Genomic DNA, 26,988 nt, shown 5'->3' with positions numbered 1-26,988 from the left:
ACCACCTCTTTCCTTGGCCCTAGTCCCAGGCATTTAGCAGCAGCCTGGAATATAGAAATGGTTTTTTCCTCATAACTTTTTCCCCATGCCACGAAATATTTCATTTTCTTATTTTTTGTGTGAGCTGGACTGTTAAATGCACAGGACGAAGTGTAAGGGTGGAAATGGCAACCTTAGAAATAGAATACATAGGAGAAAATGTAAGGAAAGGCTGGAATATTTATTCAGTTGCAGCAGTATGAGTCACAGAAATTAAACATATAAAACTTTTTGGTATGGACATGAAAGGTTGGCAGATGATCTACCTGAAAGGGGCAGGTCCTCTGAAAGATAAAAGCTTTCCTAGGCTCCCTTGCAGGAGAGCTCATAGGAGGAAATAATAGTGATCTCATGCACATAAATCTTGAAGATATTTAACAAAAGTTAAAAATGGGAAGAAAACAACTACTTAGAGCACAACTTCTAATGCACTGTTTAAGCATGAATTATACAATATTCAAGATATAGTTGAAATCTTTATGAAATAGTCATGTGTCTTGAGCTGTAGTCCCAAAGAGCTTTGAAGTCTGCACTTTGCTCAGAGAGCTAACATTGAAGATACCCAGACAGAAGCCTTGGGCAGATTGATAAAACTAGGCTTGTTCTTGATATCTAGTATCTGCTTGTATAGATCTTAATATATGGGACTAATAATTTACCTGCTGATTAGATTTTTTGAAAGTACAGTTGCTTGACTGGATAGTAACAGACATACCTTATTAAAGTTTGGGGGAGGGGGCAACAGACTTACGGAAGTTTGCATGTCCCTTGGCTGCATTTTAGAGCCCCCTTTCCATGTTCTGTTTATCTTACGTAGTACTCTTTTTCTTTTTAAGTAAAAACAGAATTCATGGTGAATCCAACAACAAGCAAGTCTGCCAAGAAAATGGAAAGGAAACATATTATGGATACAGTTTTTGTTTCTAGTTTTCCAATAACCTGTTATAAATGGTAAGTAAAATTTGAATTTTGTGTATTATGCAAACCACTCTGATTTCTTTAAGGCACTGTGGAAAGAAACTATTACAGATACACTTGCTTGAATAGGTGTAAGTTGACAAAATAGTATTTTTTTTTTATAATATCGTAACTCCTGATCTGTTTTCTTTCACATCAGCTCAAGAGTTCAGTTCTTATTTTGTTGTTGGCTCACTCACAGCGTTAAAAAATTAGACCAGCGCCAGTCTCATTTTGTGACTGACAGCCGACTTTTCGCGAGGCAGTGCAGATGTCCATGCGCCATTGTTTGGTGCCTAACATCTCCCCCTGGCAATACCACACCAGTCAGTTGGTCTGTGGGTCAGCAGGGCACCAAAATACATGCCTCTTTCGCTGCTGTACTGCCCTGCCTGATTGACGGGGTAGCACAGTACCAGAAATCCCATGTGCCGAAACATCCTAGGCAGTAACTCTTAATGTATTAGGTGTCATATTTTATAGACTGGGACTAGAGTTTATCTCTTCAAATAATTTGAAAAAAGGGGTGTGGTAATATATGCAAAGCCTTATTTGGATCCAAAACTACTATATAATATGAACTAAAGCTGAAAAGCTTTGAAGAGATAAGAGAACGGATAGCGGGTTGGTTCCAATATTATCAACTATTTGAAACATTCAAAATAGATTTAAAAAGGGGTTTGTGGCAGAAACATCTAGATTTGAAACAGATTTGGCCAACTCCAAAATGAAAACTCTTTCAAAAAATGTACCGACTCCTCCTTGACTGGGAAATCGAGGAGGAGGAGATGAAGGCTGTCATGATTAAGTGGGTCCAGGAGTCTGGGCATAATCTAGATATGAAAGAGTGGGAAAATTTATGGAAAGTAAACTGGAAATTCACTGTGTGTTACACTTTAAGGGAAAATTTCCAAAAAATGCAATACCGCTGGTATTTGACTCCATGGAAGCTTTCAAAAATGTATAAAAATTTATCTAATACTTGTTGGAGATGTAGAGAAGGAATTGGTACAATGTTCCATATGTGGAGGCTATGTAAAAAAATTAAGATTTTCTGGGATGACATTTACATAGAACTTAAAAAAATGTTTAAGGTTTCATTCATAAAAAAGCCAGTTTTTCTACTTGGAATTGCAGGACCAGACATTCCTAGGAATGTAAGAGAAGTTTTTCTATATGCCACCATCGCTGCAAGAATCTTAATAGCGACTAATAGGGAAAGTGATAAGATCCCCTCCGGATCAGAATGGTTACAAAATTAGTTGAATTTGCAGAGCTAGCCAAATTAACCGAAAAAATGAAAGATAATCCGAAACAAGTATTTATTACAAAATGGGAAGTTTCCAAAATATATCTCAAGAACAGTTGTTGCAGTCTGAACTCGGTCGCTGCCTTTGAATAACTTCTGTAGCTGTACTAAGTAAGAAACAAGGACACAGGAGAAATAATACTTTATTATAAAATAAACAGATAGGTTTATGCAATAAGTTAGTGAATATTAAATGATATAAGGAGACGACGGGAAGTTAGAGGTACCTTAAGAATATTTAATGTCATAAACCTTTATCATCATGGGGTGGGGAGCCCTGAAATATCAGCTCTACAGTAGGGCACGAGGAATCTGTAAAAGGAAAGTATATGCAGAAGACATTTTCAGCCCATTTTGTGCCTGAGAAGAAATTTTCCTTCCAGTTAAAACCATACTGACCACACTTAGCATTGCTTTCCCCTGTGATGTGCCTTTTTTTGTTTGTGTGGATCCACTCGTGAGTTGCCCTACAAGCAGCCTTCTACAGTGCCTCTACTGTTGGCTTGTGCCTGTGAGTTATGAAGATCAGTGGATGGGTGATCCGGGGACTTCAACTATGTGACCTTTTCTAACTTTCAGTCTATGACTGGGTGGTCCAACAAGTAGCCTGCAGGCCTCGTGTGGCCCACAAGGCCTTTTTTTTTTTACAGCCCCAGGCTGGGCAGGGAACTAGAAATGGCTCCTGGGGCTTTGGCAGCATTGAGATGGAGGTGTGAGGGTTCTGACAGGGTCCTAGAGTCCTCCTGGCTCCTTCCCAAAGCCTAGTTAGCGCTTTCCCAGCTTTGGGAGGACTCTAGGACCCTGGCAAGAGCCCTCATGCATCCTTCCCGAAACCAGACAACGGTTTTCTGGGCTTTGAGAAGGCGCCCCCTTGACTCAGTGCCCAATGGAGGGGAATCGGTCACTCTGCCCTAAATCCTATGCTGTGCTTTCCCCATCAGTGCCAGGAAGGAGGGAGTGGAGGGCTAAACAAGAGCTGTCGCCAAGTGCCCAGAGCGGCAAAGAGGCAGCAGTGCTGCTGCTGGTGAGTTGGGGGCACTTGTCTCTGGTGCATGTGGGTCAAGGGCCTGACTGGGGGCTAGAGATGGGGAATTAGTGAGGTGGAGAGGAGTGGCAGACGTTTGGGGCAATTGAGGTAGGTAGAGCTCTGCTGTGCGGAAAAACTTGCCTGGTAGGAAGAGCAAACTCAGGCTCCTGTTTTTAGATTGGGAAGGGGGCAGATTTTTAAGATCCCCGCCTCTAGGGTCCCCCCCCCTCTCTCTCTCTCTCACACACACACAGAGAGAGAGAGAAGGAAAAAGGACCTCAGATCTGTGACTTTTTGCCTCTCCCCCCCAATGCTCTCCAGGATGCACAGAGAGAAGGATAGCGACTATGTGGGAGGGATGGGATGTGGTGGCAGTTGTTTGGAGGATGCTTTGATTCCCTTCCCATGCACCTGTATCTTCTCCTGGTGGGATTTCAGCAGTCAGATTCTCACACACATTTCTGTCTTGTGCTTCTATCAATCAAGTACTTGTCCTGATTGTGTATATTAAATTTGTTTAATAATTATATTACATTTATTAAAGCTGTATTTAATTATATATTTAATAAAATACAATAGTCCTGTATATTAACTAATATTATATTGTCAATACTTTAATTAATGATATGGAAATTTAATTCAGTGCTGGCACACAAGTTCTATGTCGAAGTACTCTTGTAGCCCACTTGGTCTGAGAGGTTGTACCACCCAGGTCTAGGGGAAATAATAGCACATTGCAAGTCTTGACAAATAGCAAATGTCTAGCTGTGGAAATGACATGATTTAGGATAGCTGTGGTATTTCACAAGTCTTAGAGTCAGAGACTAACGTAGCTATCTAGTCAATTCAGCTTAGAATCAGAAACTGGATGCTTCCTCAAAGAAATTCCCTGTCTCACTGGTTTCTACTACTCACCTTCTGGGGGATTTTTTTCCTGGGTGGTGGAGAATGATCTTACTGTGTGTTCCTTCTTAATGAAAAAAATGTATACTTCTACATTTTCTTATCTGTCCTGTGCCTATAAATAGCATTACAGCAGTAAATTAATAGTGCATTATAGAATTCTGCTGTATTTATTTTACTAGGTTAGAAGACCTAATCTTAATGCATTTTATATTTTTGATGAGTAAAGTGCTACTACACCTCTCTTTTATCCTTGTTATCCTACAACTTTGTTTTCAGGAGTATTTAATGTGTTTGTAAATATGAAAAATTTTCTTAAAACGAAAAAGTAAATAATTAGTGCAGAAACTACTAATTACGGAATGTAACTGCTTCAGATAATGGTATCAGCAAATTTATGTTTATGCAGAGCTCATATGACACACTTATTCATAAACTGCTGTTCGAATTCCTCCCAACTACAAAATTCTGTTATTCATATTTACACACTATTGCTTTTCTGTTCTTAAATATGCTGCTTTAAATATGCCACAATTTTTCTTCACACCCTGCTGGATCAGGGTAGCTTGACCTCAGTGGTCCATGCATTGGCAATAGCAGTACTTGATTAGTGGAATGTGCTTCATGTATGGGGTCTAGAAGCTGCAGCTAGTGCACAATGCGCTGGCCAGACTGCTCACTGGAACAGGTTACTGGCAAAATGTTAACTCCTTAGCTGAGAAAACTCCACTGGTTGCTGATTCGCCCAGAGTCAAGGTTCTTGTGTTAATTCCCAAAGCCCTAAACCAGGCATAGGCAAACTCGGCCCTCCAGATGTTTTGGGACTACAACTTCCATCATCCCTAGCTAACAGGACCAGTGGTCAGGGATGGTGGGAATTGTAGTCCCAAAACATGGGCCGATTTTGCCCATGCCTGCCCTGTACAGTTTGCCTACAAAGTACCTTAAGAGCTGCCTGGTTCCTTAGGATCACAGAAATCTTCTGAAGGGCCACTTTTGGTGGTCCTCCATGCCCCTGAAGTTCAGCCAGCTTTTAGCAAGAGTGATCCTTTAGTGTGGCAGACCCTGCCCTGTGGAACTCCTTGCCTGCTTTCCTTTAGGGTCCCAAAAACATAGCTGTCAACTTTTCCCTTTTCTTGCGAGGAATCCTATTCAGAATAAGGGAATTTCCCTTTAAAAAAGGGAAAAGTTGACAGCTATGCCTAAAGACTTATTTCTCAAACCAGCATTTGGAATTTGATTTCCCCCCCCCCCACCAAGTTTTATTGACATGGTACTGATATTTTTGCAGATGCTGTTATATTATGGTTTATGTTATATACTGCCTTGTTCAGGGGCGTCTTAAGCATATGCGGCGCTGGGGTGCAAAGATCTGCCCGGCGCCACGCCCCCCCCCAGGTTGCCCAGAGTTGTCAATTCTAGCGGCAGCAGAGCAAGGCCGGGGCTGGGCACCTGGGGGGGAGTGTACAAGCAGAGCCTAGCACAACAACGGTCGAGCCTGAGGTGGCGGCAGTGGCGGCGACTGAGCAAAGCCAGGCACCTTGTGTGGCGGGCTTCTCGACGGCCCACCAATCCCAGGCGCACAGGAGGGCAGAGCCGGCTGGCTGCCTCAGCGCCTCGCTCGCCCGCAGCTGAAGAGCTGTGGCACTCCGACGGGCTCTGCTCCACTTGGCAGCGGCTGTTGGCTCTGCCCAATCCCCGGACTCTCGGCTTGGAGCCCCTGAGAGCCTGGCACCCGGGTGCCCCACTCCCCTAGCGCCTATGGGTAAGATGGCCCTGGCCTTGTTATGTTTCCTATGAATGTGTGGTTTATAAATACTTCAATAAATAGCTTTATTTCTTTTTTTATTTAAGTAGATATATGTTGAATAGGTTATATTCTTGAAAACTTTCATGAGCTATTTTAACTTAACTTCCACTGTTCTGTATACATAAATACAGGAGAGGGGAAGAAGAGGAGAGCAGGGGCTGGTAAGACGCTCCTCGCCCTCCCGCCCTCCCTCCCTCCCTCTGTGTTGCCAGAACATGCAAGCGTTGACCAGAGAGAGAATGAGAGAGCATGCATGCTTCTGTAGCTACTGCTGAGAAAATGCAGCAGGAAATGTGTTCGTGTGTAAAGTGTATAACCAAGCAAGGAAGAAGACACTGATATGAGTTGTTGTATTAAATATGTGTACGCTTTCCCAATATTGTATTAACACTGAGTGGTGCAGTGCGTTGGCAGTGAAAGCAAGAAAGAATACCAGTGAAAGGACATAGTATCGTTTTTCTCTTCAGCCCAGAAGAATTCATTCTTGTGCAGTTTCTTCCGCAAACAGATGTTAGTTTCACTGTAGCTTTTCAACTTGTAAATAATTGTGGTCTGTTTGTATTTTGTAATGAATCGTGCAGGGGGCTACAGATGGTGAGGAGGCTGCAGCTGTGCAGATGGAGGAAGAGCTGGGACGGGGGGGGGAGCTGGAGGAGTGCGCTGGCATTCTTAGGCAGGAGAGGAAGAAAACAGCTGAGAGGGAAAATTGACAGGGGAGTGGGAGAAATAAATTGAACTGAAGGAAATTTAAGCTTTGCTGTGAATAGGAATAATGAGCATTGGTTGTGCTGGATATTGATGAGGTAAGACACTTATCTAGGACTGGAAAAATTGCTGTACATATTTAATTGCTAAATAAAAAAAGGAACTTCAGAGTGTACTAACATTTCATTCAGATGTTATGCTGTGAAGTCATGATACTAGTCTCCTTAATGATCTTCTTCTGGGTTTGATTCCACAAGAAAATGTAGCATGTGATACATTATTCTTGTGTAGCTAGAAAACTAGGGTACAGTCAGAATAAACAAAATTCTTGTCTGGAGAGAATCTTGTACGGAATTTCTGTTACTGTGCTTCCTACTGCTGAGGAGGCAATGAAAACAATGATTTGTCTCTAGCACCGGGGATTCAGCAGAGGCAGCATAGGAAACTGTGACTGTGGATGGAATTGCTTACTATACTTGTGTATGGATCACAAGTTTTCTCTTTTCTTTTTAATATTTTATTTTTCAATTTTCAAAATAACAGCATTTTTCTTTTGTTTATACATATCCAATCCAAATTTGCATTTAATGACTCCCCCCCCTCTGGTTTCCCTTTCCCCCCTTTAATTCTCCTTGCATATGATTGTTGTTGTTCAGTCGATCAGTCGTGTCCGACTCTTCGTGACCCCATGGACCAGAGCACGCCAGGCACCCCTATCCTCCACTGCCTCTCGCAGTTTGGCCAGACTCATGTTAGTAGCTTCGAGAACACTGTCCAACCATCTCATCCTCTGTCGTCCCCTTCTCCTTGTGCCCTCCATCTTTCCCAACATCAGGGTCTTTTCCAGGGAGTCTTCTCTTCTCATGAGGTGGCCAAAGTACTGGAGCCTCAACTTCAGGATCTGTCCTTCTAGTGAGCACTCAGGGCTGATTTCTTTGAGAATGGATAGGTTTGATCTTCTTGCAGTCCATGGGACTCTCAAGAGTCTCCTCCAGCACCATAATTCAAAAGCATCAATTCTTCGGCATATGATTATATCTCTCCAATTAATTTCAAGTTTTCTATAGAATCATTATTTAAGAAACTTTAGCATAGTTTGCTGGGAAGCAAGGTGTGTATACCGTATTTCATATTTCAATTTTGTGTTCAGGTTTTCCCAAATGGTGCCTTTATTGATCCATACTACTAGTGAAAACAAGGCCAAAGTATTAATTGGAGACCAAGTAGCATCGTGCTGTTGAGTATCTTTGAGAATACATAAGAGGTAGAATTGTACAAAACTGGCAAGCCAGAGTTCAATAACTGTTTTGCAAAGTAGTCAAGTAAGAAAAAATGAAATAAAATGGTGGGGGGCAGAGCTCTAAAAGATTATCTCTAAATACAGAATCTGCATAAACCTGAGATTCAGCATAGTTGGAAGGCTAAATCATGGTTTGTAAAGACCACAAACCAATGCAGTTATAACATAACAAATATTGGGGGGGGGGGAGGCTGGACGCTTGGCATGATCACACAGTATTCTGCACTTGAATTATTGTTGAAGCTGGTGTTTTTGTCTTGAGGTCAAAAGTCCTAAATGAGAAGTGAATATTTAACTACTCTTTCAAGGGCAGTTGGTAATCTTTCTTTATTGGAACATGAGATTAGAGGGTTGAAAACAACAACTCCAAAGAGATAGGACTCTTGATGGTTTTGGCTGCTGCCAGAGCAGTGCAGCCTGTGGATTTAAAAGACCATTCCATAATAAAAACGAGACACACCTTGAATCACCAGAGAATGGGTTTTTTTGGGGGGGGCAGATCTTGGGTTTAAGCATCGTCTTCCTTCTCTCTGCTTGCCCCCACCTTATGGTGGTGAGTTCCTTTACATTTTTCCCCTAATCCTGTACTACCTTTCCAAGACTCCTAGCACAAAAAACTATGAATGGATCTATTTATTTTGCTCCTCCTTGCCTATTGGTTTATATGTGCAACATTCACACTTCCTTGCGGCTGCATGTGCATTACATTTTCTCTGTGTAAAATTATTTGCCTGGACATTTCATAATAATTAATGAGAACTAAACAATTTTGATGGGGAAAAACCAATATTTTTCTTATCTGACAGAATGAAAGAGATGTCCAACTCCCTAACAGAGTAGCTGACAGAGTAGCAGTGCAGTGAGGAAAGATTATCCAGAATACCAATCTGGATAGCTTTAAAAGATGATTAGACAGAGTTATGGAGGATAAGGCTACCAGTGGCTGTTAGGCACAGAGCACAGTCAATCAATCAATCAATTTATTTATTTATTGCATTAGCCATATGGCCATAGCATATAGTAAAAGACCAGGCAGTGGCCTGGCGCGATTATACAAAGAATACTACAGATACAGTTAAAACAGTGTTTTTCAACCTTTTTTGGGCAAAGGCACACTTGTTTCATGAAAAAAATCACGAGGCACACCACCATTAGAAAATGTTAAAAAAAATCAACTCTGTGCCTATATTGACTATATATAAAGTAATTTTTCAATTTTTCCCACAGCACACCAGACAACATCTCGCGGCACACTAGTGTGCCGCGGAACAGTGGTTGAAAAACACTGAGTTAAAACATTAGATGTAAAATTGTGGTGGATTATACAGATAAAATAAAGAGCAATAGCAGGGCATGAGTTCAGTGTCCATGTCAGGAAGATGGATAGGACTAAGGCTAAGGCAAGTTAGCTGAAAAGGTGTTCCTGAGTTTCAGGGCCTGTAATATGTAGATGGCCACTCCACATGAAATCAAGGGGTTGGCACCCGCCAGTAAGTATTTCATGCGGTCATCGTCCCTGGCGATTGTCGGCGGGATTAGAGGGAAAAGCCTAGGTCTTATTGAGACATATAGTGGGCAGTAGAGGAAAAAGTGAATAAAGTCCTCTATCTTTCCTTTGTTGCATGGGCAGAGTCGAAGGTCCAGAGGAGTATTGGAAAATACACCCTGTAAGAATGCTGTGGAGATGGCATGAAATCGAGCTAGTGTGAAGGCCCTTCTTAGCGCAGGATTTATCAGATCACTCAAATAGTGGGCCAGAGATCTAACTACCTTCACGCGGGGGAACCACGTGGAGAGTCTGGCCACATTAGATAGTTCTTGATCAAGGGCAGCGTCCCTAGCAAGAATCCAGTCGCAAATTTTGTCTTTGTCCCATGTGGATAGGGCGGTGAAATCTGGAAGGGAGTAGCGATTGCAGATGATCTCCATGCCCCTTGACCAGGTGCTGCTGCCAGTAAAGGCTTGTTTAATAGAGAATTTTGAGTTTCAGCAAGCAATTTGTAAAAGGTAATTATCCTGATATGGGCTCTTGCTACGATGGGATGGTAGACCCAGTTCCATTCTCAGTTGGGTCGCCATTGTCCCGTTAGGGAGGAGAGCATAGTCATCATGGCTATCCTTGAAGGCAGCATGCTTCTGAATATCAGTTGTTAGAAATGGAAGGTGGGCTTCCCACAGGTATCTGGTTGGCCACTGCAAGAACAAGATGCTGGAACAGCTGGGCTGTTGATCTGGTCCAGCTGATGATGATGATGCACAAGTTTGCCATTAAAAGCTAGCTTGATTCTTGAACTGTCAATCCTTTACCCAGAAATGTAATAGACATTTTTAAAATAAAGGGCCATATCATTTTGTTACATTTTTAAGCTAATATGCTGGAAAGAGCAACTATGGTATGAAAGAACTATACACGGAACAACCCCACTCCTCACATTTGGGAGACTGTTCTAAAATGTTGACAACTGACAGTATCAGCATCTCAAAAATATTTATTTCCTGACTTTTATTCTGGGTGAAACTCAAATTGTGCTGAGAACCTTCTGTTTTCCTATTTTTTCTGTCAGTTACACCTGAAAAAAATACAAATATTGTAGAAAAAATGTTATTTTTAAATAGGAGAATCTTTGGTCGAGCAAAATTTTAATGTAAAGGTCAACATGGGTTGAGAGGTTATTTAAGTATAATCCATGTATTATAAATATTGTACTTTGTTTTCACATAACTATACTTCTAAAAATTTGAGATCAAATGTATTGCTCTAATGACCTTTTAAAAAACTATTACTGAAACTTATGTGCTGTTATGGTTATCTTGTTAGCTATTAACATAAGTTTTAATGATTGAGCAGTCATTCTACACGTTAGCAGTATTTGAGAGTATAAAGATAAAGGAAGTGTGTATGTAACATTTGAAAGATTTCATCTTCAGATTGTTAACTTGCTCTGGAAACGTATTTTTAATACAAATCTCAATGGAATGTATGTAGCTGCCTTACACTGAGCCAGACCATTGGTCTCCTTCAGTATTGCATGCTCTCACTGGCACTGTTCTTCATGGGTGCTGCTGGTTTCAATGCACTCCTCACTAGGAACAAACAGAAGTAGGGGTGTAAGTGATAGAGGCCACCCATTGAAATGTCACCACCTGGGCGAGAAACCACCCCCCCCCCAAAAAAAACACTAAGGAGATTCCACACCAACGGGGACTGCAGATGTATAATGGGTTATTTTTATTTATCAGATTTCCTGTAGTAAGAGAAAATCCAGATTATACAAAGGAAAAGTATAGCCTGACATGCTGAAAACTATGACATTGTGTGGATATTGCAAAAAAATATATTCTGAGATTGAGCAGAACAGAACAGCACCAAGACCACAATAAACTGCTATGTGGAAGCACCCAAAGTGTGGGTGTTCCCGAAGTACAGGTTGAGTCTTTTAAAAGAGGCCCCGTGGATACAGAGTACGCTTTTAAAAGACTCACCCTGTATAACTTGAGTGAATTGAATGTGGTTTGCACCATTGATGCTATAAGCTACATCCCTGGGTATTTTGAGAGGGAATCATACAAATGTGGTAAATAAGTGTCTCATCTTGCTTTGCTAAGATGTTTGTTTTGCTTTCAGACACCTAATAAATGCTGAGCGACATACTTTGCTTCACCGAAATGGTGGACACAGAAAGCCAGCTTTGCCCCCTCCTTCCCTTAAAGGATGAGGATCTTGGTAGTCCTTTATCTGAAGAATTCTTACAAGATATGGATTCCATACAGGAGCTCTCACAATCTATAAGTGGGGATAGTTCAGGAGCATTAAGTGTAACCGACTTCCAGTCACTGGGAAATGGAGCTGGGTCTGATGGGTCAATCATCACAGGTAAGCATGTTATTATCTAGAATGGATTTAATCAGATTTTGCCTTAATGTATGGCAGCAACCTTTTCTGCACCCTTATGACACCTAATACAATTTGAAATACTTGGTTTACTATAATGCTGAAACATGATTTGGGATTTGTGTAAACCAGGGGTCATCAGTGTGTCCACCAGTACCCCTCCCTTGGGACCTTCAAAAGAGACCCACAATGTCCAAGACTGTTTGCTCTTGTTGCTCAGTTATTGCCTCTTCTGTATTGAACTCCCCTGCTTAAACAGGGGCTGCCAAGATTGGACAGGCACACTCAGCCATAAACTTGATTGGTAGACACAATGCAGTGTGCTTGTCTATTATTTATTAGAAAGAACCCTTTTCTTCCATACTCCACCCACCCACCCACCCACCCTCTATAGGTTTAGCTGCCATCAGAATTCCATATTTTCTCACAGCTTCCTGTCATGCAGGTAATTTCTTTTAATTCACAGATATATGTTCTTTTGCTTAACTAGGTGCCTCCCAAGTATTTTGAGTTTTCTTGTTTAGCTTCCAAACTTACAGGCTTTCAGTCACCTGAGTTTGCTGTTAGTATTTGCTAACATTTTTTTTTTAACTTTCAGACTCTCTCTCACCAGCATCCAGTCCCTCGTCTGTGAATTTTTCCACAGTTTCGGGTAGCAAAGATGAACTGCCAAGTGCATCATTAAATATTGAATGTAGAATATGTGGAGATAAAGCTTCAGGCTACCATTATGGAGTCCATGCTTGTGAAGGTTGTAAGGTAATGTCCACAATATTCTCTGCATAACGATATTCCAGAATAGCAAATTAATTACTTTAGAGCTTTTTTTAAATCTAGAAATTAGTAGTTGGATCTTATTGAGAAGTGCTTTGTGAAGTTAGTCCTAGCTCCACTTAGCTGGGAGCAAGCCCCTTTGAATTCAGTAAAGCTAGCTTCTAAGACATGGGGAGAATGTGCTGTAAGTTTCCAAGCATGATTACTTGGAAACAAACTCTATTGACACCCATGTGCCTTACATCTAATTAATTTTGCTTCAAAGTATAGTGTGTCATTTTTTTACAGGAAGTTTTTTGGTATTACAACTTAAATGTAAACCATAATTTAAGATGGAAACTACCTTTTCCTGCGCAGCAGGACACATAACTAACTATGTTGTTTTACTATACACAATTCTGTCAGAAAATTACATTACTGAAAATAGTCTGGAATAAGTTTATAACTGCTTTGCTCATAAACCAGGCTTTTGTTTGATGTTTTGAGAATGGTTTTGTTTGACCATTTTGTAAATTGGACAGTGGCTTCAGCTTTAGTAAGACCCGGCATTCCTCAGTTTGTTCATACTTGAGCACAACTATAATGGGTTTGGGCAGGAATGTGCTTAAGTGTGGATTGAGGGATAGCCTCTAATGCTCTGGGTTATCCTTCTCCAACCTGGTGCACCCTAGAGGTTGTGGACTACAATGTCCATACCTGACCATTGGTCATGCTGGCTGGGGCTCATGGAAATGTAGTCCAGAATCTGGAGGGCATCAGGTTAGGGAAGGCTGCTCAGGGAGGCTGGATTTAGCATACAATACATTATGAAACGAGTGTCGTAATACTTTTACTGACAGATAATTCAGAGATTTGGACTGGGGCAAAATAAGGATTCAGCAAAGCGAGCTAAAAAACTGGAAATTAAGAAAAATGGGAAGTGCCTATAAAAGATGCCATATAAAGAATTATTGGTACACATGCCTCATGTGATCTATTTTAATACTATGCTACAGTATTAACTCAAGGTATCTCATTTGACTTGTTATGTTCAGAGCTCCATAAACTTGGGCAGACCTTGGTAACCAAGGCAAAACTTGTAATTGAGATCCTGCGTGAACAGATTTATGCATATCTATTCAGAAACAAGTCTCACTGTGTTCAGTGGGGCTTACTTATAAGTAAGTGTGCTTTGGGCTGCAGATATGCATAAATTTGGGCTGTTGGCCCCTGACCTCTTGCTGAATCTCCATACAATATTAGGGTCAATTGCCTGCTTCCCTCCTCTGCCTTAAATTCTGTAGCTGGAGACAGGATGGCAGGGTTTCCACAACCTACACTAGGCATTAGCGGAGCTTGGAAACCCAGGTTAAGTGTGGGAATAGTTTCTGCCATGCTTTTAGCTCTGAGAATAGTGTTAGAGGAGGGGAGCAGGATCTTGTATAGTGGCACTATGCAACCCCAACAGCCACTCCCGCCTTCCCCTCCAGGACTTGTTTTGCTGGCTGGCTGGCTGGGTGTAGAAATACTTGGCCTGCCTCTGCTGCTTGCCGTTCAATATGGCCATTGGTGGTTGGTGGCAGAAGCACTCCTGCCCACAGCTTAGCTCAAACATCTGCCTCCACCTCTCTCCTTAGAAAAGGAATGCTTTGGCTAATATTGGCAGTGGGTGACAGAGGCTTTTGGAGTGCGCGGCTCCCCCACTGGCCAAACAGCAGCTCCTTTCTAGCTCTGAGCTGGAGAGGTGGGTGGGAATCATTTCTCATAATTGCATCTCTAGAGCTTGGTGCAACTGTGTGGGATGTTTCACCACCTTCTCTTCATCACACTTGCCTTTGGGGAGTTGGCAGAGCTGCAGAAGGTTGTGGATGGTTATCAAATTTGTTGAATAAGGTTTGCATCAATTTTGTTGGAATTTACCTGTGTAAAGTTGGAAGTCTGTTTTTCTGATAAGACACAATAATTTATGTTCCCCCCGGGACGTTTCATAACACCCACATGTCTTGATTCTGTAAAAGCTTCAAATATCCCAGTTATTGCACGTAATCTAAGCAAATAATTTGAGTGGTGGTGTAATTTAGTGGACAGTTTGTTTGGAATTTAAGATTGGATTGAAATTGCTAGATTCCTTTTCTAATAAGGGCTAGAGATAGTTTAAGAGAACTGAATGTGGTTTGAGAGAGTTATCCCTGCCCAAAAGGTGTACACACATTTTTGTCCAGCTGAGGCTTCTGTTGAATCTATCTATCTACAATTTTTAAAGCCTTGGCAAAACCAGAAGTGATGGTAGGAATAATAAAAACCAAAAGTCCTTTGGCACCTTAAAGACTAATACCTTCATTGGTTCATAATAAGCTTTCCACTTCATCAGATGTACAAAGTATTATCCTGAGTAGCAGATATGTCAGAAGGAAATGAAATGCAAAAAAATATGGATGCTAATAATGGTCTTATAAACAGGGATCATTCACAAAGGAACATAATTTATAACACAGACATCCTTATACTACTAAACCAGTTACCATATAAATTATCCTTTAGGTAAGGTATTGAACGGATCCACTGAAAACATTCACACCCTGAGTATATATGAGATGGGGAAAATTAAGAGCCTGAAAATCTGGCTCTTATGTCCGTGTTAGCCATAGGTAGATATGTTCATCAGAGCAAGAAGGAGTTTCACAATGTAGTATTATGTTTAAATTAATATTTTACATAAAATTTGCTACTATTACTCTAACATCTACATATAGCTGAATGGGGGGGGGGGAAGTATAGAATAATCCTAGACATTTTTACTTGGAAGTAAGTCCTACTGTCTTGAAGTGTTTTCTCATAAAAAACAGGTTTAGGATTGTAATGCAATTCAAATATAAGAAGCTTTCATTATATGCTAATGCCTGGTCTTTAAACTTTTCACAGGGCTTTTTCAGGCGAACAATCAGACTAAAACTTATATACGACAAGTGTGATCGCAACTGCAAAATTCAGAAAAAGAATCGTAATAAATGTCAGTACTGCCGTTTTCAAAAGTGCCTTTCAGTTGGAATGTCTCATAATGGTAGGTAAGAGTGACCATAATTTTTGTTTTACTTCAACAAAAAATAAGTTGGACAATGATTCTTCATGGATAGCTGGTACGAAATCTTATGCAAATACAGGACTGAAGCAAGCATGGTTTGGATTCATATATTCCCATCCAGATATGGAATACATTTTCTGCTCATGCAAATATTGTTCTGTATCTTGCGCTAGAAAAGTCAAATTAAATCCAAAGTTGATGGTCTATTTGCACAAACAGAAGAATGAGAACTGCTATAGGAGCCTACTAAATATAACACTGCATGAATGTTTGCACAAGCATTTGTTGAATGCTGTGTTCCTTCTGTTCTCCAGTCTTCGGATCTAGTTCAGTGTCAGAAGGCGAAGAAACACAGAATTGTTATGAGCAATTCCAGACATTGCAAGGTAGCAAAGGGAAAAGAATGGAATCATCGTAGTGTTGGAAGGGACCCCAAGGATCATCTAGTCCAATCCCCTGCAATGCAGGAATCTCATCTAAAGCATCCAAGACAGATGGCCATCTAACCTCTGCTTAAAAACCTTCAAGGAAGGAGAGTCCACAACCTCCCTTTGGAGTCTGTTCCACAGTTAAACAGCTCTTACTTTCAGAAAGTTATTCCTGATGTTTAGTCAGAATATCATTTCTTGTAACTTGAAACCACTGGTTCGAGTCCTACCCTCCAGAGCAGAAGAAAACAAGCTTGCTCCATCTTCCATGTGACAGCCCTTTATATACTTGAAGATGGCTATAATATCTCGTCTAAGTCTCCTCTTTTCCAGGCTAAACATACTCAGCTCCTTCAACCGTTCCTCCAGACCCTTAATTGTCTTGGTCGCTCTCCTCTGCACACGTTCCAGCTTACATTGTGGTGCCCGGGTGTGGTCTGACCAAGGCAGAAAAGAGTGGTACTATTACTTCCCTTGATCTGGTTGATGCAGCCTAGAGTAACATTATTCCTTTTTTTGCTGTTCATTACATTGTTGACTCCTGTTAAGCTTTTCACATGTACCACTACTAAGTCAGATGTCCCCCATCTTATATTTGTGCACCTGGTTCTTCCTGCCTATGTATAGAACCTTATAGGTGTCCCTATTGAAATTCATGTTTCGGCCCAGTTCTCCAATATGTTAATGTCTTTTTGAAACCCAATTCTGTATTCTGCAGCATTAGCTACCCCCCCCCCCAAAAAAAAAGTTTGGTGTCATGTGCAGATTTGATGAGCATCCCCTCAATTCTTTCATCCAAGTTGTTTATAAAGACATTGAACAACAACAGGCCCAGGACAGAACCCTGCTGCACCCCACTTCCCCCTTTTTCCAGGATGAGGAACCATTAATGAATACACTTTGGGTTTGGTCAGTTAACCAGCTACAAATTCACTTAACAGTTACCTCATTCAACCCACATTTTGCCAGTTTCATCACAAAGAATACCATGGGGGGCTTCGTCAAAAGCCTTCCTGAAATCAAGATACACTATGTCCACAGCATTCCTCTGATCCACCAAGCTTGTAACTCCATCAAAAAAAGAAATGACATTTGTCTGACATGACTTGTTTTTGAGAAATCCTTGCTAGGTCTTAGTAATCACATCATCCTTTTCTAAATGCTCACAGACCGACCATTTGATTATCTATTCTAGGACCTTTCCTGGTATTGAAGTCAAGTTCACTGGTCGGTAATTACCTGCGTCCTTTTTTCTCATTTTTGAAGATGGGGGCACCATTTGCCCACCTCCAGTCTGCAGGGACTTCACCTGTACTCCAAGAATTCTCAAACATCATAGACAAAGGCTCTGAGATTACATCTGCAAGCTCCTTTAGTATCCTTGGATGCAGCTCATCAGGCCCTGGAGATTTGAATTCATTTAAAGCAGCTTGGTGTTCCCTTACCACCTCTTTTCCTATCTTGGGCTACAAGCCTCTAATCAGTTTCAAACTATCCATGTATTGAACACTGTGGTTAAAATTCATTCACAAATTTCCATGTAAAATTGCTACAATAGAATGTTTCTAGGTCCGAATCTGAAGGTGCACCATTCTCCTTTTAATAAAATAAACTTCCAAGCTGCAAGGCTGAGAGACCAAAAGAGACTGAGATAACACCATTGACTGAATCAATGTTAGGTTCTGCTTCAGTTGTTACGCTGTTTGTGTGCTGTTGGTGCAGATAGGAATTCAGTTTGGGGAGGGACAGTACTGGTGACTGCTATATTGGACTATGGTCTGGTTGGTGATACACAACTCAAATAAGCCACTTCTTGGTTTTTATTAATACAGTAAAGATGTTTTTGATGCATTTGTCTGTGGGAAATGTTTGTATTGCAGTTTTACTGCAGTGTGTGGGAACTCACTACATGAACACCCTATTTCTTTCTGCACTTTAAATTGCACCCTCTTCTTCTCATTATACCACACATCACTCTGCAGCTCATTGTTGCCTCTTTTTCTTTCCCCACTCTACAGGTTTCTCCAAAGCCTCATCTTTCTCCCATCCATTTATTCTGTCTCTGTTTTTGCAGTGTTTCTTTCCTCTTCACACCCCTTCTCTAAGGCTTCTTCTCAGTTTAGCTGCAGCTTTGCAGCAATTCACATCAATTAAGGAGTTGTGGGTTAGCTACCCACAAAGGCCGGGAAAACTGTGGCACTGCTACCATGTGCTTCTTAGTAAAAGGAGATGATGTATTGAGGCAGCCATTCTCCCACTTCTGATGGGCTTGAGTAGACCTTTCCCAAAAAGATGTGGGAACGAGCTGCAGACCCGGTATCTTGAATTCTTTATGGAGTCACAAATAGATAGGAACGGGGTCTCAGCCTGTGGGGCTAGTTTACTCCTTGTACTGCTGGTGCTAGGATCCTGGTAAGCTAGTATTTGAGCTTAAGATCAGGCTTACAATTGGAGAACAAATGTTTGTGCTGTTGTTCCACTTTAAATGCATGTTTTCTCCTCAGCGATTCGATTTGGACGGATGCCAAGGTCAGAGAAGGCAAAGTTGAAAGCTGAAATTCTAACAGATGATCATTGTATAGAAAATTCTGAAATCGCAGATCTTAAATCACTCGCCAAGAGAATTTATGAAGCTTATTTGAAAAACTTTAATATGAACAAGGTCAAAGCCAGACTCATACTTGCAGGAAAAACCAATAACAATCCAGTAAGTATTTGCCATCATAAAGTTTAAAAATAGCAAACTAAGCAAATGGTGAGCTAATGCGTATGTAAGACAAATCACAGCACTTCTGAGAACTGTTAGAAGAGGCATTTCCCATTCTCTCTCTCTCTCTCTCTCTCTCTCTCTCTCTCTCTCTCAGGAGGAAGTGCTTATTTGGTGACATGCATTATGGAAATTTCTTCAAAATATATTAGTTTATTTCTGTGCCAATTTTATGTAGATTTTAATGACTAAGTGCTTGATCTGTTAAAACTTTTGTATGAGCAAATTTTGTTGTAATCTGGAGGCAGCCTTATTATTTGTTTATTTTGAGGATATGTACCCCACCTTTGGGACGCAGGTGGCGCTGTGGGTTAAACCACAGAGCCTAGGGCTTGCCGATCGGAAGGTCGGTGGTTCGAATCCCTGTGACGGGGTGAGCTCCCATTGTTCGGTCCCAGCTCCTGCCAACCTCGCAGTTCGAAAGCACGTCAAAGTGCAAGTAGATAAACAGGTACCGCTCTGGCGGGAAGGTAAATGGCATTTCCGTGTGCTGCTCTGGTTCAGCAGAAGCGGCTTAGTCATGCTGGCCACATGACCCGGAAGCTGTACGCCAGCTCCCTCGGCCAGTAAAGCAAGATGAGCGCCGCAGCCCCAGAGTCGGACACGACTGGACCTAACGCTCAGGGGTCCCTTTACCTTTACCTTTACTCCACCTTTAACAAGTTTCCTGGGCAGTTTACGTAAAGTTAAAAAGACAGTAAAACAAATAAAAGGAGAAAGATAAAAATTGCACAATATAAAAGAGCAGCATGAAAGTAATACTCAAAGAGCTCTGGATACTTTTGTAAATGGTGAGTTAAACCCACACCAGTCGTTCTGAGCAGCTTGTGATGAAAGCTTTCCTAAGGACTGGAACTTCGTAACCTCTGGCATTTTGAAGTATTGTTGCTAGGTAGTTGACTATTTTGTACTTAGCCATTTTCATAGAAGTATACAGCTGAACTGGGCAGTCTCATACCACATAACCTCTTCAATTGCTTTGAAACAAAAGAAAAAGAAATAAAGGATATGGGGGCTTTAATTATAGTGACACACAAACACCCCTTGTCATGTTGCCCGTAGATGAGTATGAAAAGTTGCAGCCTGTGTGCTGAAATGGTCCCTTTTACTTTTGAGCCAGTTATTCTATGTGGTAGTCATACTAGGCTAGGTGGTTTTGCATTGGGGGTGAGAGGGACAGAAGGAAAGGGAGGTGGGAGAGATAAATTGGAGTTATGAGAAATTTCATCTGCTTGGCACCAGGGAACAGAATTTTTTTTTTCCTCACAAGTCCAACAGGATTTAGAAGTGCTTATCTTTTGGTTGGATCTTGCCCTGAAGGTAGTTTCCCCTGCTCGCCCTCTTTTAGAGGATGTAAGTCGTAAACGAATCCACTAAAAATACTAATGCCACAATCCAGCCAAAGTTAAACATGCTTCAGCCTCATTCATTTCAAGTCAAGGATGCCAAATTTACACTGGACAGTTCCTAAAGCATATTTGGCTGGTGGGGGGGGATCTACTGGGGTGTGTTTGTGGGGGCAGGGGTGGTGAATGAGGGAGACGGGGAGAGATTCTGTTCTTTGACTGCATTGGGAAATGATTAACTGGGTTTTAGAAATAACTAAGCTTGCAATATCTTAGTTCTCCAGCAAAAGCAGCAAAGTCTTACAACATGGTCTGAAATGGCCTTACATCATTCCTCTCTGCTCTAATTGTATTTACATCAAAAGCAAAAAAATGAACACGGGATTGAAAAGAAAATTGGGATTGTTATTTCACCATTTAAAGGTGGTGTGTCTATTTGAATCAATAGGGAGCTCTTCCTCCCTCATTTCAGTAAAGAATATATTATTTTAAGATCACATGTAACTATGAAAGTATTCAGGCAATGTATGCATATAAGAAGCAGTCATGGAATACTGAGCAATTTGCAGGTGAAACTCGAAAAATTAGAATATTGTGAAAAGTCCATTTATGTAAGCAATTGTTTTCATTGGCTACTGGAGTTTAATATATGAGATAGACTCATGACATGCAAAGCGAGATATGTCAAGCCTTTGTTATAATTGTGATGATTATGGCATACAGCTGATGAGAACCCCAAAGTTGAAATTGTTAATTTGGGGTTCTTAATTTGGGGTACACCATAATCATCACAATTATAACAAATAAAGGCTTGACATATCTTGCTTTGCATGTCATGAGTCTATCTCATATATTAGTTTCACCTTTTAAGTGAAAGAATTACTGAAAGAAATGAACCTTTCCACGATATTCTAATTTTTCGAGTTTCACCTGTAAATTGCTCAGTATTCCATGACTGCTTACCATCCCTGATGGTACATAGTAACCTGATTTTGAATGGGCAGTTTTCAAAAGTACCGTAAGTTGTAATTTTGCCAGAGTTGCTAGGGTTTCAAAGGAAAAAAACATGTGTTGTGTTGTTGTTGTTTTAATCCACATGAATAGTCCTAATGATATGGGTTTTCCGGAATAAACTGAATTGTAATCTTTACCACACTGAATTGAAATATTTGGTTGATGGGTGCAATTCTATCTGAGTAATCACTCAGCAACAAATTCAATTAATGGCAATGGGACTTGCTTCTAGATAAATGGGCATCGGATTGTAGTTACATTTTGCAATCCTGTACTTGCCTTTTGCTAGGTGCGCTGATACCCTCTATTGAAGCAGGCTCCAAATCCTATGTCCATGTAGTCAGGAGCAGGGAAGTACTACATCAGGAGAAATAAGCACATCAGAAAAACAACCAAATGTCGACATCATCTGCAGAAACATGGCCACAGTCTACTAATCAGGACTGTAGCAGTGACAACATCCACATGACACAGAGGCAGCCAATGAACCTGTACACCCTCAAGACACACCCTGAATTGCAACACACACAGTAATGGAAAATTTTGCACCCTCCCTCGCTCTAGCAAGCCTCAGTGGCACAGTTAGCAGTGCAATAGCCATGTGCTTTAAGACCCGCACCACCAGTTGGTACTTCCAGGAGACTTGCCATTTTTGCTCTCCCCAACACTTACCTTGTGTTGCTGTCAGCCACCTCTGGAGGAGAGGTGTGGGAGCCAGCTGTATGCTATCTACCCCTCCCTCTGAGCTGCATTTAAGGCAGGCTCCTTGGAGTGCAGAATCTTTATTGGCAGTTAACTTTTGTTTTGCTTTGTATTCATGTACTTAAGCCTAGATGGTTGTTGTTACTTAGGAATATTGAATTTACTCTGTGTTTGCCAAATTGTTTTGTCATTTTTGAATTTTCTGACATGTTCTGTATTTTGTATACAGGTATTTATATTTCTAATACTCTGTATTTGTTTTGAACGCTTGCTTTAAGCCACTTTAGGCATAGCTCATTGTGGAAAAGCAGCACATGAGTGAACTCAGTCAATGACTCTAGTTCTGCCTGTTCAAAGGCATTCCTCCAAACAGAGGCAAGGGGGCAAAGTACACTGAAGATCAGTCTCTCTAGCCTACCCTCAAAAGATAAGCACATTTGCATAACAATGGAATGTGCTAATTTGCTTGTGTAGCTGCACATTTATAAGTACAGTAAATAAGTGAGAAGACTCTTACCAGGTCAGGGGACATAGCGTCCCCATCTTTTTGCTTTGGTAAACATCAAACTGGTAGGAAATATTTTTTTATATGAAGGATTACTGACCCACAGAAAAGATAAATTGAGGCACACACAGAGGTAAAAAGCTATCTGATGGGCAGGATGTCAGCAGGCACAGCTTTTTCATAGTTGTACTTCCATACAGTACTAGCAAAATATTTTGTATTCTTGCTTGCCACAAATATAGTACCTCTTTGGATACCTATTTGGTTATGTTTAAGGCACAAGAGCCCTGCTCTCTCACTATGCCAGTCCTTAAACTATAGAAAGATCTCAAGTGGCTTATAAAACGGTTGTTACTGTAGGTCTGTCATGTAAGGCTGGATACATTTCAAGATAAGGCATGATATATTAGATGGAGGTGGTGTTGGAGTCAGTATTAAATGGTTAAATGCAACAGGTATATACTGTAAGAACATTGGCTGTGATCACTTTTTAAATATTCTAATGACAATAGCAGTGTTGTCAACACAGATCAAACAAGCACCCTTTCCTTTTCTTTTTTGAGCAAAAAGGATTTGACCCTTTGACATTAATATGCCCATTTGGGTGTTTATACCAGCACCAACAGCCTATGCACCCAAACCCCCTATTTTTCTGATAGGCAGGGGGAATTTTTTCCAACCTCAACCATTATCCTGATCTTTATAGACTTTTGCTTTTTATATATTTTTTAAAATATAAAACACCCTAATCTTTTAAATAGTTTTTATAGGGAAATAAATGCATGTGCTAGACCCCCAACCAAACTTGTGCCATATCTCCATGTTCTCCATGTGCAGTTGTCTTCTCCCTGCCCCTTCCCCACACTAGTTGTCTTCTTTCCTCCTCCCTCAAGACCCAGTACAATAATTTTTTCATTAACTATTTTGAATGCTGCCTTGTGCAATGAACAGGTGGCTTGGCTGACAAGCCCTCACTGAAGGCGCTTCAAGAGCCTTCTCCTACGCATGCAAAACTCTTCCTTTACCCCTCCTTGTGTGCAGTTTCCTGACCTTGGGATTCACCCATGCTCACAGATGTCTCCCTCTTGCTTGTGGGTGTCGGCATTTTGGCTACAAAGCCATTAGTGTGTGCCTTCCATCTGCGACTCTCTTTGCTTTCTGAAAATAAGCCCCTGTGGGGTTGGGATGCCATTGTGAGATATAGTGCCCAAGGCTGTGGGTTCCAAACCATTGTCTTAAATCTTACTACCTTAGGCTATGAGACTTAACTATACAGTGGTACCTTGGGCTACAGACGCTTCAGGTTACTGACTCCACTAACCCAGAAATAGTACCTCGGGTTAAGAACTTTGCTTCAGGATAAGAACAGAAATTGTGCTCTGGCAGCGCAGCGGCAGCGGGAGGCCCCATTAGCTAAAGTGGTGCTTCAGGTTAAGAACAGTTTCAGGTTAAGAACGGACCTCCGGAACGAACTAAGTTCTTAACTTAACCACTGTACAAGCAAATCCACATGGGGCAAATGCTTCTGGTGTTGTCACCTTACGATATATTCATTACCTCTTTCAAAATGCTAAATGTTCTTCAAACAATTTTTTACATTTGTGGATCCCATCTTTCATTAAACCTGGTTCTGAAGACACACCTTCAGTGGGGGGCTTTGATTATATTTGTTTTATTCCTGTTGCTATGTTAGTATATTCTATTGCTATTAGTATATTTGTAAATAGTTACCGGTAACATATTTACTTTACTATCTCTTTGTAGCCATTTGTTATACATGATATGGACACATTGTGTATGGCAGAGAAGACATTGGTGGCAAAACTGGTAGCCAATGGAATACAAAACAAGGAGGCAGAAGTTCGGATTTTCCACTGCTGCCAATGTACCTCCGTCGAGGCTGTAACAGAACTTACAGAATTTGCCAAATCCATCCCTGGCTTCTCTAACCTAGACTTGAATGACCAGGTGACGCTATTAAAATACGGAGTTTATGAAGCCATTTTTGCCACATTAGCCTCTGTTATGAACAAAGATGGAATGCTAGTAGCCTACGGAAATGGTTTTATAACTCGAGAATTCCTCAAAAGTTTAAGGAAGCCATTTTGTGATATCATGGAACCGAAGTTTGATTTTGCAATGAAATTCAATGCATTGGAGTTAGATGACAGTGATATAGCTCTTTTTGTGGCTGCTATAATTTGTTGCGGAGGTAAGACTTAAAGCTTCTATACCTATGTATTCCTATTAGTGATTATTTATTTCCATTTATACTACCTCCCCACCTTTCTACAATAGTATTCAGGGCAGTTAACAATAGCAATAAAGCAATTATTTAAGCAATTAACAGTAAGATAAACAGTAGATTTTGGGTGGTTGAGAAACAGATGGAAAGATTGGAATATTTCTTGCGTTATACTGTGCAGAATGAATGATTAGCTGTTCTCCCTCATGAACCTCGTATGAATTTTTCCTTTCCCTCTTTCATAAGTTGTTTGACTTGGTTGAGAGCAAAAATGGACAAAAGGATAGCTATAAATGACAAGGCAAAACAGTTTAACAGATCAAAAATATGTTTCTTTTCTGTTTAAAAACTGCTTTCTGTTTATATTGGTCTCGTGATTTGTGGCTGTATGAGGATTTGAAGCAGGTTTTCCCTAGTCTAGCAGTCTTAAAAACTCTACTACCCTCATTCTTGCAGTTAACATTAGGGAGAGGGTCTTTTAGTGGGTCTTTCAGTAGGGTCTTAAGCAAATATAATTTATGGTCACAGATTAACTCTTCTACAATAACTTGATGGGGTTTTTTGTTTTGTTTTGGTGAACAGATCGCCCTGGCCTTGTAAACATAAGACACATTGAGAAGATGCAGGAGAGCATCGTGCATGTACTGAAACTTCACTTGCAGAACAACCATCCTGATGACATCTTCCTTTTCCCAAAGCTTCTACAGAAAATGGCCGACCTCCGACAGCTTGTCACAGAACACGCTCAGCTTGTTCAGATTATCAAAAAGACTGAATCTGATGCACACTTACACCCTTTACTACAAGAAATCTACAAGGACATGTACTAAGGCTGTTTTTCGTTTTGTTTTGTTTTGTTTTGTATGACGTGGAAATACAGAAGCAATAGATGGGAGCAAACTTCTTTGCACAGTTCTCTCTGTTGTGCTTTTATTTCAAAGCATTAGTGAGCTAAAAGGTAGGTAACTGCAATATCATATTTTTCTTGCCAGGAGTTATTTTTAAGTACTTAAGAGAAACTGTATAGTACGTATAAAAAATGGCAATAAGCTGTGATTGACTTGAAATTTGGGCAACAGTGGTAATATCATTTATAGTACATCTGAACTTACAAACAACATAGACTTCTTCTGAAGTTTCTGCACTTTTGAGCCTTTCTCCCACCACCTTCAGGAGTTTTGGCCAGGATCCAAAAGCCTTTATGTGACGTCCATTAATGCTTTAGCAGTGTTTCTCCAATAGCAGAGTCCTCCGTGCTTTGTGGTGAGTTACATTTTGAAACTCAAAGGTGTTTCGAAAGCAGCTTGGGATTTGACATGGTGGGGGCAGAGATGTCTGCCATTAAAATAAGTCATACACTACTGGTCATACCCTATCCCTTAAATCAGGGATAGCCAATATTGTATTCTCCAGATGTTTTGGACTACATCTCCCATAAGCCCCAGCCAGCAGGACCAGAAGTCAGAGGTAATGTGAATTGTGGTCCACAATCCACCTGGCCTAGGGGGCGAGGCCCACACTCACCCAGCCCTAATGAAGGGGCTCCTCATGAGGCCGGAGGAACATCGCCCAGCTATTGTTTTATTATTTATTGATTTAATACGCTGGTTTGAGGTTTTTATTAAAAATATAAAGCGGTATAGAAATTTTAAAAATAAAATATCTGAAGGGCACCCTAGTCACTAGCCCTGCATCTGAAGTACAGTAAGCCCTCAATTTATGTTGGGGTTATGTTCTGGGGATTGCGCTTAAAGCCAAAATTGTGTATAGTCAAAGCACATTGGGCTCCCACACTGGTGGGTAGGATTGCCAAAGTCTTTCCCCCCAGATGTCTGCCCCCTTTTATTTGTTTTTATTTTTGCCAATGCGTAAAACTGAGTGTGCACAAGTTGAAGGGTAAATAAATTGTAGGCTTACTGTAGTTTCTTTAGATCCTTTTCCTACCTCGATTGTTTTCCGTAAAGGATGCATTTTTAAAAGCTCTCTTCCTACCCAAGGCTGCAATCCTATGCACAATTTCTGGGAAATAAGTTCCACAGAAGTCATTTGGACTTGTGTATGATTGCTGTGTTGTTTTATTTATTTAACTGAAATGAAATCCCATTGGCATGTCAAAGCCATAATGATATTGGGAAATATATTTAATGATGTGCAACCAGGCCCTACCTCTTCCATGGTTCATGCCAAACTGCTTATTTCCAGTC

The 26,988-nt window shown here is 40.8% G+C and overlaps 1 protein-coding gene across 1 annotated transcript; it reads left to right on the top strand.

Annotated features, from left to right (window-relative positions):
* Window positions 1–876: 876 nt before the first annotated feature.
* On the top strand, window positions 877–26,334 carry PPARA (peroxisome proliferator activated receptor alpha). Its single transcript, XM_033148259.1, has 7 exons — window positions 877–990; window positions 11,676–11,924; window positions 12,541–12,701; window positions 15,618–15,756; window positions 18,710–18,912; window positions 24,304–24,751; window positions 25,367–26,334. The coding sequence occupies exons 2-7, from the start codon at window positions 11,687–11,689 to the stop codon at window positions 25,612–25,614; spliced, it is 1,437 nt and encodes a 478-aa protein (XP_033004150.1). The 5' UTR covers window positions 877–990; window positions 11,676–11,686; the 3' UTR covers window positions 25,615–26,334.
* Window positions 26,335–26,988: the final 654 nt, after the last annotated feature.

The sequence above is a fragment of the Lacerta agilis genome, chromosome 5 (genome assembly GCF_009819535.1).
Source record: "Lacerta agilis isolate rLacAgi1 chromosome 5, rLacAgi1.pri, whole genome shotgun sequence".
Taxonomy (NCBI): Eukaryota; Metazoa; Chordata; class Lepidosauria; order Squamata; family Lacertidae; genus Lacerta; species Lacerta agilis.
Note: the sequence above shows the minus strand (reverse complement) of the source record. Positions and strands in the feature narration are given on the sequence as shown.